Source organism: Hyla sarda, chromosome 8 (assembly GCF_029499605.1).
Source record: "Hyla sarda isolate aHylSar1 chromosome 8, aHylSar1.hap1, whole genome shotgun sequence".
NCBI classification, from domain to species: Eukaryota; Metazoa; Chordata; class Amphibia; order Anura; family Hylidae; genus Hyla; species Hyla sarda.
In genome coordinates this window covers 21597907-21615864 of record NC_079196.1, presented here as the reverse complement: position 1 = coordinate 21615864, position 17958 = coordinate 21597907, and the positions used below count along the sequence as shown (strand labels likewise).

General features: G+C 44.6%; 1 protein-coding gene across 6 annotated transcripts in view; it reads left to right on the top strand.

The window, feature by feature from the left end:
- The window catches only part of ZRANB3 (zinc finger RANBP2-type containing 3), a 282012-nt gene that overhangs the window by 155487 nt on the left and 108567 nt on the right, over positions 1-17958 (top strand). For all 6 annotated transcript variants that reach the window (XM_056533788.1, XM_056533787.1, XM_056533786.1 and 3 more), the window contains 2 exons: positions 13385-13504; positions 16924-17043. In XM_056533788.1, coding sequence (XP_056389763.1) covers positions 13385-13504; positions 16924-17043 — 240 coding nt within the window. The remainder of the gene's footprint in view (positions 1-13384; positions 13505-16923; positions 17044-17958) is intronic.

Sequence of the window (17958 nt, the reverse complement as noted above, 5' to 3'; positions counted from 1 at the left end):
CGTTTTCGGCCGTATGCGGTTTCCCGACCGCAGGCAAAAACGTGGTCGACCACGTTTTTGCCTGCGGTCGGGAAACCGCATACGGCCGAAAACGAAGCCGACTGGAGGCTGCGGTTCACTCCGGTCGGCTCATAGACTTGCATTAAATACGGTTCCCGAATACGGCTGAGTGCGGGCGCCGCGATTAAGCCCCGCCCCCTCCTCCAAACCGTATACGGGAACCGTATTTAAGAAAACGTGGTGTGAACCCAGCCTTAAAGAGGTACTCTGGGAAACTAGAGCCATAAACCATTTTTTTCCCTCTCACAAACGTATATATTTGTCTATATATCAATCTTTAGCTATAGAGAGTAGTTTTCCCTCTTTTCAGTTGTCACTTTCATGCAGGGAGTGAGGAAAATACATCATACTGTCATCCTCTTTGTCTCTGTCCAAATCCTCTCTGAAAGCAGCCCTTACCCTTCTGAGAGACAGAGACCATGTGGTTTCTGCCCTGCCCTGGGTCTTGCTCTCTTTAGTGCTGAGAGCTGCAAGGTGTATGCAGCCTTAGCCAATCAGACACTGAACCTCTCTCTGCTGTTTAGAGCAGGAGGGTGGGGGCTACTCTCAGAGAGGGAACTGTAAAGACCTGGACGGCAGAGAAGACCTTCAATGATTCCTTGGAACTGTAGTATCTATGAGGGAAGAATAGCAAAGAATATCAAGCAGTCAGAGAAGACCACAGTTGCCACAGGAGCCATGCATATCAGGAAAGGGTAATTTCAAGGAACATATACAGGTAGTGTGGTGGCTTTGGAGATTTTTTGTTTATATGTACAGTATACTTCCCTAGAGTACCCCTTGAAGAGAAGAAGACTGATGTGAATAAGACTGCAGAAGACTACAAAAACTTTGTCACCATGGAGACTCATAGTCTGCCGAGGAGCTGTAAATGCAAAACAAAGAAGAAATATTTAACTAAGGGTTCTTTCAAAATTGTTGCAAAGTGTTAAAATAGACTTTTAATAAACTTTTCATCTAATGATATTTACCAACCCTACAAATTTACCTAACTTTTTCATGTATTTGAAAACTTTTAAGAATTTTTATTTTTGGGGGGGGGGGGGGGGGGGGGGGTTGCGCAGCAAGACAAAATACATAGTGTGTTGCATATGTTCTACACTTGCTCCTGTTCTTTTTTTTTTTTTGTTTTTTTTTCTTCTCCCTCAAAACAGCTTTTTGCCAAGCCAGATGCTATTTCTTGAGGCAAAAAGACCCAAACACCCACCAAAGGTTTATGACTCAGTGTTGCCATGGAAACTGTGCTGCTTCTAATAACAGCGAGTTTTAGATTAGCAGACAACAATGTATCTCTATGAGGAGATGTCACAGCGCCGGCACCATGGGGAGTTACCTCTCCACATTACCTGCAGACAAATCATTCGTAACGATCACATTTACTATTAATACACTTAGCACTGGAGAACATAAGTGTAAATTGATTATATCAGTATCTGAAGCCGTGGATTATTGGCAGCCTACTTTAATGTGACTTCACACACACATTGTGTATTAAAATTGTGCAATTTAGGTGATATATCGCCGCCGCACTTCCGTTATTTCTCAGCTCCTGCGTTGCCGTTTTAGCAGCTACTGCCATAAATGTAGAATTGATGAGAAGAAGAATTTACTTTTTTTGCCACTTCTTCTTAACAACCTAAAGTGGGACGTCACCTCGATGTATCGGCGTCATTGGTTTTTAATGCTGACCCAAAAGTACAGTTTGGTGGACATGTCTGTTTTCCGGCTTATAAAGCAAAGATATTATTAAAGGGAACCTGTCAGCTGCAATTCATGTTCCAACCAGCTGACACTGTTAGATATCTGTTAAGGAAATGATAAACATGGTACCTCACGCATATCTGTCTGTGCATTCAGAACATAGACAAATACTTTTATTCTCTGGTGCCAAGTGTCAAAGAGGCGTTCCAAATCCAACAAACTGCTAGGGCTCTTGCTCCCATCCCTGTCCCTGCTTGATTGACAGTCAACTGGAAGTCAAGCCCTGACTATATTAGGTTACAGCTGCACATAGGTGTCTATGGAAAAGGGATAGGGGAGGAAGAGGGAGCAGCAGAAATAAAGAGAGAGAGAGAGAGACACACACCAAGAAGCTGCTTGTAACGTTGCTGATTCGCAACCACCGGTGTACTATGTGTCCTGGCACTTACCTACATCAAGCGACTTGCTCTTTACTCCTCCCTTTCTGTGGTGCCTGAGCAATATTGTAAGTTTCTACTGCTAAGGTCCCTGTTTGCAGTGTTCCTGTTATCCTGACATCTCTGACTGATCCCCTTTGTTTCTATATGCTGTACTAGCTTCTACCATCTTGCTGCACCTGAGCTATCCAGCTCTGCTTTTTTAACAGCCTCAACCCTGCTAAATCACCTTGCCTTATCTGCTACATCTGATTCTACCTCAGTTTGCCCCCTCTGCCTGCCTGGACAGTTGCCGCTTGTGGTACAGTGGGCCCACACCCGTTGGGGCGTTACACTTCTACAATACTGTAGTATATGTGTTATCTCACCTTTGTCCTGAATTGTCAGCCTTCACTGCTTAGTTTTGCTCTATAATGTCCTTCATGCTTCTGCTACTTCTGAGGGTGTGCTACTGAGAAGCAGCACACAGAGAAAAAGCAAAGCAGAATCTCTTCTGTGTGTGTGTGTGTGCAGTTTATGGAGACATCATTGAAGCTAGTCTAAGCCCACTATCTCAGGGTGAAGGTTCTACAGGTGGATAGCTTGTTCCAGCTTATCCAGGCTCTAACTTGTGTAAGTTGGATACAATTAATATATATATATTTTTTTTTACTGTACTGGTAACAAAAATGTTTCAGTGGACCTGAATAGGAGGTTCAAATTAGGGATCGACCAATATTGATTTTTCTCTATCGGCTCCATTGGGGGACACAGACCATGGGTATATGCGGCATGACACTATGGCAACAGAAAAGTGGGCTCCTCCCAGCAGGATATACCCGCCTCCAGGTCACTGAGCTAATCAGTTTTAGCTTAGTGTCTAAGGAGGTAGACACTGGTCTGGGATTCTCCCCAGAACAGGTCTTTTATTTTTTATTTTTCCTAGTTAGGGAATGTGTTAGTTCTTTTATTCCTTTTTCTTTCCATTTTCCTTATAGCTATTACCTCCATTCGGAGGGTGTCTGAACTGGCAGCTCTTTCCTGACGCTCTCCTTTTCTGGTGATTCACCAGGACAAGTTTGTTTTCTGTCTGGATCCTTCCTTTTTACCCAAGGTTGTTTCGGCTTTTCATCTCAATGAGGACATCGTCCTTCCGTCCTTTTGTGCCGCTCCTTCTCATCCCAGGGAGCGTTTACTCCACAAACTGGATGTGGTGAGGGCGGTTAGGACCTATCTCTCTGTTACCTCTTCCTTTCGTCAGTGAGATTCCTTTTTAGTCCTTACGGAAGGTCGTCGCAAGGGACAACCTGCTTCCAAGGCCACCATTTCTCGGGGAATCCGATCTGCTATTTCGGAAGCTTATTGCTGCAAAGAGAAGACTCCACCTTTCAGGGTTTTGGCTCCTTCCACCCGTTCTGTTGGAGTATACTGGGCAACAAGGCCTCGGCCTCGCAGATCTGTGAAGCGGCTACCTGGTAGTCTTTGCACACTTTCTCGAGGTTCTACCAGGTTCATACCTTTCGTGTCGGCTGATGCTAGTCTGGGCCATAAAGTACTGCAGGCGGCAGTGGATCGGCCGTCTGCCTGACTGTTTCTCTGCCCACCCAAGGGACGGCTTTGGTACGTCCCATGGTCTGTGTCCCCCAATGGAGCCGATAGAGAAAAGGAGATTTTTGTGCTTACTGTAAAATCTCTTTCTTGAAGGATCCATTGGGGGGACACAGCTCCCACCCTTTTCGGTTATCTGTCCGAGGGAGTGTTCAGTTGTTTTTTCTTCTGGTTTTCGAACAGTTCTTGGTCTGTCTTTTGACCTGTCTGTCTCCTATTGCTCTGGGACTAAAACTGATTAGCTCAGTGACCTGGAGGCCGGTATATCCTGCTGGGAGGAACCGACTTTTCTGTTGCCAAATGTCAAGCCCCCTAGAGACAGCAGCATATACCCATGGTCTGTGTCCCCCAATGGATCCTTCGAGAAAGAGATTTTACGGTAAGCACAAAATCTCCTTTTTTACAGCCGATACTCTGCGAACTTTCCAGCCGATAGCCGATAACTTATGCCGATATTCCGTCCATTTCAGGACCCCCTGCCTGTCCTGAGTCCAACCACCGACGCTGCCCGACCCCCCTGCCATTGCCTCCCCATCATCTGGCCACATGCCGCCGCTGCCCCATTGCCTCCCCATCCTCTGGCCACATGCCTCCGCTGCCCCATTGCCTCCCCATCCTCTGGCCACATACCGCCACCGCTGCCCCATTGCCTCCCCCATCCTCTGGCCACACAGCGCCACCGCCGCTGCCCCATCGCCTCCCCCATCCCCGGTGTTATAATTACCTGTTCCCGGGGTCCGCGCTACTTCTGGCTCCGGCGTCCTGAGCTTTCACTGTGCACACTGACGATGACGTCGCGTTGAGGACATCACTTGTCATAGCAACAGCGCAGGACTCCGCAGGAGCCAGAAATAGCGCGGACCCCGGGAACAGTTAATTATAACACCGGGGATTGGGGAGGCGATGGGGCAGCGGCGGCGGTATGTGGCCAGAGGATGGGGGAGGCAATGGTGCAGCGGCGGCAGTATGTGGCCAGAGGATGGGGAGGCAATGGGGCAGCGGCATGTGGCCAGAGGATGGGGAGGCAATGGGGCTGCAGCAGCGGCGGCAGTATGTGGCCAGATGATGGGGAGGCAATGCGGGGGAGGCAATGTGGCGGCGGTATGTGGCCGGAGGATAGGCAAGGGGATCGGGCAACGGCGGTGGTTGGACTCAGGACCCCAGGACAGGCAGGGGGAGAGAACCGGGCGGCAGCGGTCTCTGGCACCGCAAAAGCCGCTGCAGTCCATTGATTTAAAGCGCCCGCATTATCGGCAAAGTAATTGCCGATACCGATAACTTATAAAATTGTGCATATCGGCAAAACCTTCGATCCCTAGTTCAAATGGATTGCACCCTTAGCAAAGGCAATATGCTGTTACGAAATTTAACCTGTATGCTAGTGTTTTCTAAACAGTGTGCCTCCAGCTGTTGCCCAACTACAACTCTCAGCATGCCTGGACAGCCAAAGGCTTTCCGGGCATGATGAGAGTTGTAGTTTTGCAACAGCTGGAGGCACACTGAATGATAAATACTGCCCTATGCAGTATTGATGTAATTTACTGCAGTGTAAAGCATGGGGGACAGATAGAATCGTAATCTGTGCATCTGATGAAGCAGAAGGTGGATTTCACACTCTCACTGTCAAAGGAAGTGCAGCTAATCTTGAGCTGTGCTATATTAACAACTGACACTGAAGAAAAAGAAATAGTAAGAAAGAAACATACAAAAGAAGCAAGTTACGCTCTTGACTGTCCATTTACTCTAGTCATGTATAACCTTCATGCTAATTTTTCCATAGGAGTTCTATTGGAGTGTGAATAATCCCTGACATTGTCCATCAACTGCAACCCCAACGATCCCTGTGGCAAAGGGTGGCAATATTCTTTGTTTTTCAGTACATTAAGTAAAATGGTGAATTGCTTTTGCTGCAACTATTGCACACCATTCTGCATGCCATTTAGCCCAATCGTTATTCTGAGACGTCATAATATATCTCCCTTGAGATCTGAGCTTTGTTTTTCTCATACCAAGCTCTAAATCCCCTGCTTCACTTTACGACACCATAAAGATGAGCAATTTCTTACATGGTATGGAGTTTACTGAAGATTCCATAATAAATCCATCTTCAGTTGACTCCCCCTAGTGGTGACTGCTTGAAGCCAGAATTTAATCTCCTACCTACACTTTGTTGCTTCTTTATTATAGACCCTATATACAAGCCTGTTGGACCTCCTTTGCCTCTCTGAACTGCAGCAATACATTGTAGCATAAATTATACAAGGTGTTGCAGTAGTACTGCAGGAATATTTGCCAATGTGAATGATATCTGTTCTCCCAGTTCATGTACAGTCCTGTCATATTCTATACAGTCCATTGTACCTTGTTCCAGAGATGCCTATAGGATTAGAATCTGCTAACATTGGGATCCCGCAGGACCCAATAAAACAACTTGTGCACGGTAATGAGGTTGTTGCGGGCAGAAGCAGGTGGTCACAGAACATACAGCGGGTCCTGCAAAATCCTATGCTGCAAACCTCTGAAATGGCACAACAGGGTGTTGAAGTGGCACAACAGGGTAATGAAATGGCACAAAGGGGTAATAAAATGGCACGGGGTTAAAAAAAAAAAAAAAAAAAAAAGAGCACTGGGGTTCTATTTGTGAAAGCTGTGAGAAAATGTTTGTGGGAGCAGGCGGGATTGGACACATGTTGTTGGATCGAGCGTCAATGGCCAGAAATCTAGTGGGTATGGGTGGGAGCAGGATTAATAAAACAAACAAACAAACAAAAAAAAAAAACTGCTGTACTGTGAACTGTGAAGGCAGAGGAAGCAAGGAAAACTCACTATCATGTTCATATAACCAATTCATGACTATACAACTTTTGCAATGATTCATTGTATTGCTGACAGTCTCCCTCTGCCATAGGGGAAACAGCTGCCATGAAGGGATGAACTTGGTTAGCCGCAATGCTTAGACAAGCTCTACTGTCCAAACATCTTTCTATGGGTATCAGAGGAGCCGGGGTGCACCAAGAAAAAATTCCCTTCACCAGTACACCTCATGTAGCCTAATCTGTTGACATCAGACAGGAAGGGCTCATCGATCTATGCTTGTGCCAAATTATGTCTCTCAATCAGCATTTTTCCACAGAGATCTGTATCCATTCGACCAGGTCATGTTTCTCTACAGAGATCTGGATCCTTCTGGCCAAGTCCTGTTTCTCCACAGAGATCTGGATCCATTTGACCAGGTCATGTTTCTCTACAGAGATCTGGATCCTTCTGACCAGGTCATGTTTCTCCACAGAGATCTGGATCCATCTGACCAGGCCATGTTTCTCCACAGAGATCTGGATCCATCTGACTAGGCCATGTTTCTCCGCAGAGATCGGGATCCATCTGACCAGGCCATGTTTCTCCACAGAGATCTGGATCCATCTGACCAGGCCATGTTTCTCCACCGAGATCTGGATCCATCTGACCAGGCCATGTTTCTCCAAAGAGATCCGGATCATGTTTCTCTATAGAGATCTGGATCCATCTGACCAGGCCATGTTTCTCCACAGAGATCTGGATCCATCTGATCAGGCCTTGTTTCTCCACAGAGATCTGGATCCATCTGACCAGGCCATGTTTCTCCACAGAGATCTGGATCCATCTGACCAGGCCATGTTTCTCCACAGAGATCCGGATCATGTTTCTCAACAATGATCTTGAATCCATCTGACCAGCCAACTTTTCTCTACAGAAATCTGGATCCTTCTGACCAGGCCATGTTTCTCCACAGAGTTCTGGATCCATCTGACCAGGCCATGTTTCTCCACAGAGATCTGGATCAATTAGACCAGGCCATGTTTCTCCACAGAGATCCGGATCATTTTTTTCAACAATGATCTTGAATCCATCTGACCAGCCAACTTTTCTCCACAGAGATCTGGATCCATCTGACCAGGCCTTGTTTATCCACAGAGATCCGGATCATGTTTCTCAACAATGATCTTGAATCCATCTGACCAGCCAACTTTTCTCCACAGAGATCTGGATCCATCTGACCAGGCCATGTTTCTCCACAGAGATCTGGATCCATCTGACCAGGCCATGTTTCTCCACAGAGATCTGTATCCATTTGGCCAGGTCATGTTTATCCACAGAGATCTGTATCCATTCGACCAGGTCATGTTTATCCACAGAGATCTGGATCCATCTGGCCAGGCCATGTTTCTCCACAGAGATCTGGATTCTTCTGACCAGGCCATGTTTCTCCACAGAGATCTGGATCCATCTGACCAGGCCATGTTTCCTCACTGCTCAGCAATACAATTTTCACAGTTTTGCCCCCTGTAGACTTGCTGCAGGCTGCTGTCATAGCCCATATGGGCTAAGAAACGACGAGATGCGGGTGTAAACATATAGGTTAGACACCAATGTGGAATTGGCTGCAGTTTATTTGGCACTACATGTACTTTGATCCTCCTTTGACGTCCACAGGATTGTCTTTCTTTGTGGGGTTTTCTCAATTGCACCATTCTTTATATAATTTTTGACATCGATGCACAAGAAAGCCCCACAGAGTTGGCAGTGAAATCCTGGCCTGGTTAGTCTAGTCCTGATGACCAGGTCTCCTTCCAAGTCTGTACGATCACTGGATTTTCCCATCTAATCTGGATTGTATGATGCGCTTCGGGTTCTTATCTCCGTACAGTGATCCAAGTATGAAAAAGGAAAGAGCAAGCAAAAGGCGCTGTTTGTGCGCCATTAAAACGCTAACAATGAGGGTGTTAGTGCAGAAGTGATTATTCACAACACAACACCGATGTGCATATTCAGATATACATTCGTCCAAGAGCTGCCTGCATCTGACCCATTGTAAAGTCATCAGAGCTTAAAGACAACAATCCCAAGAAATAGGAGGAAGATGAATGTTGCAGGGTGCTAACTGGTGAAGAAGACAAATTTAGGACAAAGATAATTATACATTTATTTTGAGACACATTTCGAGAGCCTCCTTATCTTGTCACTTCCTTATGTACTCAAGAAAAGTGTAGAGTTTAACAAATGGCGGGACCACTGAGGAAAAAGGAGTGACTGGGACACACAAAATTCACACACAAACCATATAAAACTTACAAACCATTAAAAAGCACAGTATTATAAAGTGTAGTGTATAAAATATTGTTTTGTTTTCAGTAAACTACGTCATCAGGACCCCCCAGGTTCACAGAACTCCCACTGGTTTTCCCTATGGTTCCGTCATTATATAAACAATATACTTTCCTTAAAGGGGTACTCCGGCCCTAAGACATGTTATCCTCTATCCAAAGGATAGGGGATAAGATGTCTGATAGCGGGGTCCCGCCGCTGGGGACCCCCCCCCCCCCCCCCCCCCCAATCTAGCATGCAGCAGTCACCTGTGACACGACTCCGCCCCGGGTGATGTCACACCTCGCCCCCTCAATGCAAGTCTATGGGTACTCAGGTGGGAAATAAAAAGTTTTCAAATCAACTGGTTCCAGAAAGTTATACAGATTTGTAAGTTAATACAGATTAGTAAATTACTTCTATTTGAAAATCTTACACCTTCCAGTACTTATCAGCTGCTTTATGCTCCAGAGAAGTTGTGTAGTTATTTCCTGTTTAACCACAGTGCTCTTTGCTGCCACCTCTGTCCGTGTCAGAAACTGTCAAGAGCAGGAGAGGTTTGCTTTGCTGTCACAGAGGCGGAAGCAGAGAGCACTGTGGTCAGTCTGGAAAGAACTACACAACTTCCTCTGAAGCATACAGCAGCTAAGTACCAGAAGGATTACGTTATTTTTTAAATAGAAGTGATATACAAATCTCTATGGGGGAGATTTATCCAAACCTGTCCAGAGGAAAAGTTGCTGAGTTGCCCATAGCAACCAATCAGATCGCTTCTTCGAAGCGATCTGATTGGTTGCTATGGGCAACTCAGCAACTTTTCCTCTGGACAGGTTTGGATAAATCTCCCCCTATAACTTTTTGGCAACAGTTGATTTTAATAATTTTTTCTACGGGTTGAACCCCTTGAAGGGGTACTCCGCCCCCTAAACATCTTATCCCCTATCCAAAGGATAGGGGATAAAATGTCAGATAGCCGGGGTCCCGCTGCTGGGGACCCCCGGGGATCTCCGCTGCGGCACCGCTCTGCGCGTAATGACGGGCGATACAGGGGCCGGAGCATCAATACAAGTCTATGGGAGGGGGCATGGCGGTCGTCACCCCCCCTCCCATAGACTTGCATTGAGGGGGCGGGGTGTGACGTCACTAGGGGGTAAGATGTCATGTATCCCTTTAAGTAAGGGACTAACTGACAGAGGAGAAGGCGCTGTCCTTTATAAAATAAATTATTTATGTCTGAAATTGGTCGTCTTGTCCATTGGTTAGCCCCCCAGTAGCATCCATCTAACTCCAATTCTATGGAATTGTTGTCCTCAAACTCTAATCTCCATACAGGGAACAGCCAATAAAAGGGCTTGGGGGCTGTAATTAAAACGGACATTCATTATATAAGGCTGCACAGGGCACTGATCAGAAAAATGGAGCTCTAATGATCAAATAATGAAGATTTATTTTATCTATAAAGGGAAAACCGTCACCAAGTAACTACCTACAGTACTTTATAGTCAGTACAGGAGAAAAACTGCTACTTTGATGCTAAATGTGACGCGTCACAGGAGCTCAACATATAAAATACACTAAAACGCACATTTATTTCCATCCGTGACCAGAAATAAAACCTGGTTTCCTTTTTTTTTGCATCAAAGATATGTGTAAAATGAATGTGGCTATTCTTCAAAGGGCCAAGTTCCTTAAATATGTCCGTATATATATCCACTGTAACAACACCATTAAAGAGCACAGAAGATAATTGGGACAAAGAAGTTCTGCAGTTGCTCCTGCCCAAAAAAGAAAAACGAAACAAAAAAACATACATATTTTTTTACAATAGAACAGATGTATACGGAAATAAACAACCCAAGTCAATTAGCGGAACGTAAGATCAGTCATTCGCTACCTCCACAGTGCCAAGCGACGCGCCGTAATAGCTTGACACAGTGTAACCATATTAAAGCTTTGTCGGTATTATTCCTTATGTAAATGAGAATATTATCTAAGCGCGAGGTTCTTAAAAGAGCCCCCGTCGCCTATGATTCCCCATCACCTCAGTGGAAGCCAAAATCTCCCTAAACTGTTTATTTGATCATTTCTAACACTCGTCTCATAGACTTTAACAGTGTGAATAATTGATGCTCCCCCATCCCCCCTTTATGTTTTTGTGTATTATTTATACGCGACACATTGTTATCACCAGATAGAATTATCATTAGGAACAGGCTGAGATAGAGAAGGGGCTACTAGGGGCTGAGGCTCGCTATATTTCAAGCACGCGGTTTAATGAGCGCATTATACTGAATATTTTATTAATGCATTTGTTCATCCAATCTCCTTCATGAGGATTCGCATAGACGGCAGCCTTAACCTCTCACATGCCGCAGAGGGGCCCACGTGGTATCCTCTGTACAGTGGGACAGAGAGAGACCACCAGGCTCCGAGGGGTTAATGCATGTTAATAGCTTATCCCGTCAATTTGGAGCTGGAGCCGTCTCTGGGGTTGCGTGGGTTATAGCGGTAAGCAGTAAATTATTCATTACTAATTAAAATCCATGACACCATTGATACCTGTATTACACCAGCGTATACAGGACATATATACCTCAGAGCAGCCTGAGCAAATACAATTCTCTTCGTTTAGTTCTATGCATTAGAATGACAGGACCTCTCCCGACCTTTCCTCTTACTGTAGGCTTACATTGTTTATCTCCAGGAATAGAGGAAACTCCTCTGGTAGGCAAACGCTCTAATATTGATGAAGTGTCAGGACAGAAATCAATGCAGATTGCAGCAAATGTATTAAAATGGCGCACTGTGTAATCGAAGTACCCAGTGAGGTCACCAGCAGAATAGTGAGTGCAGCTCTGGAGTATAATACAGGATATAACTCAGGATCAGTACGGGATAAGTAATGTAATGTATGTACACAGTGACCTCACCAGCAGAATAGTGAGTACAGCTCTGCAGTATAATACAGGATATAACTCAGGATCAGTACAGGATAAGTAATGTAATGTATATACAGTGACCTCACCAGCAGAATAGTGAGTACAGCTCTGGAGTATAATACAGGATATAACTCAGGATCAGTACAGGATAAGTAATGTAATGTATATACAGTGACCTCACCAGCAGAATAGTGAGTACAGCTCTGGAGTATAATACAGGATATAACTCAGGATCAGTACAGGATAAGTAATGTAATGTATGTACACAGTGACCTCACCAGCAGAATAGTGAGTACAGCTCTGGAGTACAATACAGGATATAACTCAGGATCAGTACAGGATAAGTAATGTAATGTATGTACACAGTGACCTCACCAGCAGAATAGTGAGTGCACTCTGGAGTATAATACAGGATATAACTCAGGATCAGTACAGGATAAGTAATATAATGTATGTACACAGTGACCTCACCAGCAGAATAGCGAGTACAGCTCTGGAGTATAATACAGGATATAACTCAGGATCGGTACAGGATAAGTAATGTAATGTATGTACAGAGTGACCTCACCAGCAGAATAGTGAGTACAGCTCTGGAGTATAATACAGGATATAACTCAGGATCAGTATAGGATAAGTAATGTAATGTATGCACACAGTGATCTCACCAGCAGAATAATGAGTACAGCTCTGGAGTATAATACAGGATATAACTCAGGATCAGTAAAGGAAAAGTAATGTATGTACACAGTGACCTCACCAGCAATTTAGTGAGTACAGCTCTGGAGTATAATATAGGATATAACTCAGGATCAGTAAAGGAAAAGTAATGTATGTACACAGTGTGGGTTAATTCTGTACGTAAATTCTACTACTAGTTACAGTAACCCCCCCGACCTGCGATGGCCCCGACATATGATAAAATCGACATATGATGCTTTTTTATGTCGGGCCATCGCATTAAGTGCTATCCGACAGCGCAAAATGCTTAAGCTGCTGCCGGATAGCAGCTTAATGTTCCCCGTGTGGTGCGATGAGTATTACTTTCCCCTCCAAGATGCTCCGGGGTGCCCTCCGGGTCCAGCGCTGGTCCTCCGGTGTCTTCTCGGCCCTCTCCGGTGACGTCACTACGCTGTTGCGCACGCCGTCCCGTCATCCAATAGGAACGGCGTACGCAGTGGCGTAATGACGTCGCTACGCAGGCCCAGTAAGGCTTTGCGGAAGACAGCGGAGGACCGGAGAAGACCAGGAGAGCCCAGCGGAGACCCGGGGTCACCATCGGGAGTGGCGGGACGCGGTCCGGAGCAGCGGGGACAGGTGAGTACAGCTTCCTATACTTAACATTGCACGAATCCCTCAACATACGATGGATTCGACAAACGATGGCTCGTTTGTAACGAATTACCATCGTATGCTGAGGGACCACTGTAGATGTATAGGATTCCGCAGAAGAATCGGCATTGACTCGTATTCTTGAATAAGTTCCTTTTCTCTTAGTCTTTAATATATAATGTCAAAATGATAAATTCTTGTGTTTTCCAGGCTGGAGCAGTGAAAGACTACATTAAGATGATGTTAGAAAATGAGAAGCTGAAGTTCTTGGTGTTTGGGCACCATCTCTCCATGCTCCAGGCCTGCACAGAGGCCGCTATAGAGAGCAAGGTAAGGGAAGCATTGACTCTGTGCTGATGTGTCCGTTTCATCTGCAACAAGAGCAATCCTGGGTCACATGCAAAGTCTACATAGTCGATTGGACCCACACATAAGATCCACAAACAGAAGAAGGTCACCAGCATTAACCTTTTTGAATGTTCCATGGTGGTGGTGGTGGTGGGGGAGATGTGACCTTCTGTCTGTGCAGCTGTCTCCATCTGGGACAGTACATGTTTGTTTCAATGAATGGACCATCTGCATTCCTATAAATGCCTCTTTAGTACACAAGATGGCGGCCTCGGTGTGTAGGGGCTCTTTAATTATGCAAGACATTTTTCCGTATGTTCATATTTACTAAGAAAAACTGTGAGCAAACGCCCCGGGGGAGACGGTGAAGTCTTAATTGGAGGTGATTTCATCCCATTAATAGCGCGTCGATGCTCTGTGTCAGGGAATGACAGTCAATAAAGCAATGCTGACAGTGTAATTAATAACTACCTTAGAATGTAAGCTCCGCGTGGCAGGACCTCGGCATTTTTCCTTAACACGTCTTCAATCTGTATCTTCCTTTGTGTTTAACCTCATTATATGTATCGATCTGTTTCCTCTGCAAAATTCTGTATACCTTGCATGCTATTGTATAAAGAGAGATCGTTCTCTTTCTGTTATTCCTGTATAACTTTCCACGTACGACTGTTACATTTACATCTCTTATATAATTTCCTAACGAAACACATGTATACATAGAAGAGGCTAATAGAAGCTGTGAGATTATACACTTGTCCATTGCAAGAAGCGCAAACAGAACTGAAAGGGATTGGGTCTACCTGGCTTCCATTGTCCAAGTTGTACTGTAAAAGGGTTTGGATGACTTGGGGGGGGGTCTCCTGCTTCAGACCCCAATGAGCCAGTGTAGAGGACCAATGACAAGCAATGTTTGTTTCCCATTCAAAGGAACACATAACTGGGTCCTCCCACAAAGGACCCTCATCCCCTATCCTCAGGATAGATAAGTTTCTGATTGATGAGGTTCCAACCGCTGGAACTCTCTTTTTTTTATGAGAAGGTCCTGACCGGCCATCGAGGATGGAAATGTGCTTTGTCTCTCCTTTTAAAGGGGTACTCCGCTGCTCAGCGTTTGGAACAAACTGTTCCGAACGCTGGAGCTCGTGACGTCATAGCCCTGCCTCCTCATGACGTCACACCCAGCTCCCTCAATGCAAGTCTATGGGAGGGAGCGTGACATCCGTCACGCCCCCTCCCATAGACTTGCATTGAGGGGGCGGGGTGTGACGTCCATGAGGGGGCAGGGCTATGACGTCACGAGCTCCCGGCTCCAGCATTCGGAACAGTTGGTTCTAAACGCTGAGCAGTGGAGTACCCCTAAAAGACAATGGGCCTAACGGAGCTGCTCAAATACTGGGTTTAGCTATCTTTGTCATGCCCATAGAGTTAAACAAGTGGCAGTGTGCATGTCCACTGCTTTTTTTGAACATGGGGAAAACAGAACCCCTTTCTTGTGATTTATAGGGTTACCATTCTCACACATCAGAGACACTCATCACCTACCTGTGGATGAGTGAGTTCCTGTTGTGGGAAAACCTGCTAAACCAAGAAACTGCACAAATTTCCTCATCCTCTTTTATTATGCTACAGTAAAAACAAAGAAAAAAAACAGAGAAATACAGATATCAGCATATTCTCCCCCTCCTTCCACTAACCTGTGTCTTACTATAAGACATCTGACTGCAGCAGGAGCTTCCCCCCTCTTCTCTGCCCACAATGAAAAATTAGAAAAAAATGTAAAGTTCTTCACCTTCATTCACCCTTACCCCTTCTCTTCACTTCCTTTGTTGAACTTGATGGACATGTCTTTTTTTCCCCATCTGTACAAACTATGTAAGCTCCACCCAGTTTCCCCGCCAAAGTCTTAACAGATCAGAAGGGTTTTACTCTCTGTGTTCTGTGCAGGAGTTCTACAAGAATTTTGAGGAACATACAGAAAACCCTGAATACAGAGAAGAGTACAGGCAAATTCTCCTGTTTACTGTTGTCATTCATTTCTAGGTTTAGATTGTCTGTAATATTATATTTTCCATGTAGTGGCCACTGCAACATAAATGAGTAGCTAACAGCAAACTTCCCTGGGAAAATGACATTTTTGACCACCATTATGGCTTTTAGATGAAAGGGTTTTCTGTGAGTAACTTGATGTTACTGCTGCAGAAAGAAAGCAGTAATACATTTAAAGGGGCTATTCCAGCTTTTAACACGTATCCCTTATCCACGGTATGGGGGACAAGTTTGTGATAACAGCAGTATACCGATAGAGCTGAAGGGGAGGTCTATAACTACTATATATCCTGATCCCATAGATATAGCAGCAGTATACAGATAGAGCTGGAGGGGAGGTGTATAACTACTTTATATCCTGATTCCATAGAGAGAGAGAGCTGAAGGAGAGGTGTATAACTACTATATATCCTGATCCCATAGAGATAGCAGCAGTTTACAGATAGAGCTGGAGGGGAGGTATAGAACTACTGTATATCCTGATCCCATCAAGATAGAAGCACTGTACAGATATAACTGGAGGGGAGGTGTATAACTACTGTATGTCCTAATGACATAGAGATAACAGCAGCAATATACAGATAGAGCTGAAGAGGAGGTGCATAACTACTATATATCCTGATCCCATAGAGATAGCAGCAGTATACAGATATAGCTGAAGGGGAGGTGTATAACTACTATATATACTGATCCTATAGAGATAGCAGCAGTATACAGGTAGAACTGTAGGGGAGGTGTATAACTACTATATATCCTGATGACATAGAGATAGCAGCAGCAGTATACAGATAGAGCTGGAGGGGAGGTGTACAACTACTATATATCCTGATCCCAGAGAGATAGCAGCAGTATACAGATAGAGCTGGAGGGGAGGTGTATAACTACTATATATCCTGATGACATAGAGTCAGCAGCATGTAGATAGAGCTGGAGAGAAGCTGTATAACTAATGTATCTCTTGATCCCATAGAGATAGCAGCAGAATACAGATAGAACTGAGCAGAGAGGGGTCTGGGAGCTAGCAGAAGAAATCTTATAGGTGATATCATCCTGTAGTTCACAGGAAGTTATCTGATGCAGGACTGACATCATCTTCTGACACATTAAGCAGTGTGATTTTCTGTGAGTCAGGCTGGTGATCACTTGACCCAGTAACAGTATTAAATACATTGATGCAGCTATGCAGTAATAAAACAAATAGGGCTGTAGGAGTAGTGATGGTGAGTGTGTATGATATGGACAAAAAAAACTCAAATGCTTCTTTGATGTCTGGAATAACCCTTTAATACATGTAAGGTATGAGACCTCCAGAACCATACAACATTGTTCATTGTTTTCTCACAATTTGACTACAGGCCCGTTACATCCGAATAGATGGGAGCGTGCCATCTGCCGAGAGGATTCACCTGGTTCATCAGTTCCAGAATGACCCGGACACCCGTGTAGCTATTCTTAGCATTCAAGCTGCTGGTCAGGTGAGAAGTCAATGATTAACATTTTTTTCATTCTATTATACACTGCAGACAGCTATCCCCCCTGATTCCTCCATATACATGAATGAGTTCTGAAAGGGGAGACAGGAGCAATACTTAGCCAGACTGCTTTTGGCTTTGGAGTTTGTTAAACTCGAACAAGCCTGACCCTACTTTCCTTCAACATCTGGCATCGGGGGGAGTCCGAATGTTCCCCCTGAAGATGTCCAATTGACATGTATGGGAAAGAAGTCTGGGCATGCTCTGTGACCTTTTGCAGAATTTATTCTACAGGAAGGGGAGGCTGATCTGCGAGCAACAGCTGTTGTGCATACCTCTGTTATCTATGCACTGGTGTCACCTCTCACTGTAATCCTGCCTGTGATGATAAGGAGGAGATTGCTGGGAAATTATCTGTATAGAACAGGAAGTCTCAGCTTAGTTTAGGCTCGTTGGTGAGAAAGTAAACTGCAAGATTTCAGAATTACTTTAAAGCAAGTCTGTCACCAGTTTTGCTTTAAAACATACATAGTGAAATGGAAAATTATAAAAATAATTAATAAAAAAATATTTTTTTTTTAGGTCATTTTCTCCTGAGACATTTCCTTAAAGGGGTACTCTGCTGGGAATTTTTTTTTTTTTTTTTTTTTAATCAACTGGTGCCAGAAAGTTAAAATTTGTAAATTACTTCTATTAAAAAAAATCTTAATCCTTCTAGTACTTATCGGCTTCTGTATGCTCCAAAGGAAGTTCTTTTCTTTTTTTAATTTCCTTTCTGTCTGACCACAGTGCTCTCTGCTGACACCTCTGTCCATGTCAGGAACTGTCCAGAGCAGGATAGATTTGCTATGGGTATTTACTTCTACTCTGGACAGTTCCTAAAATGGACAGAGGTGTCAGCATAGAACACTGTGGTCA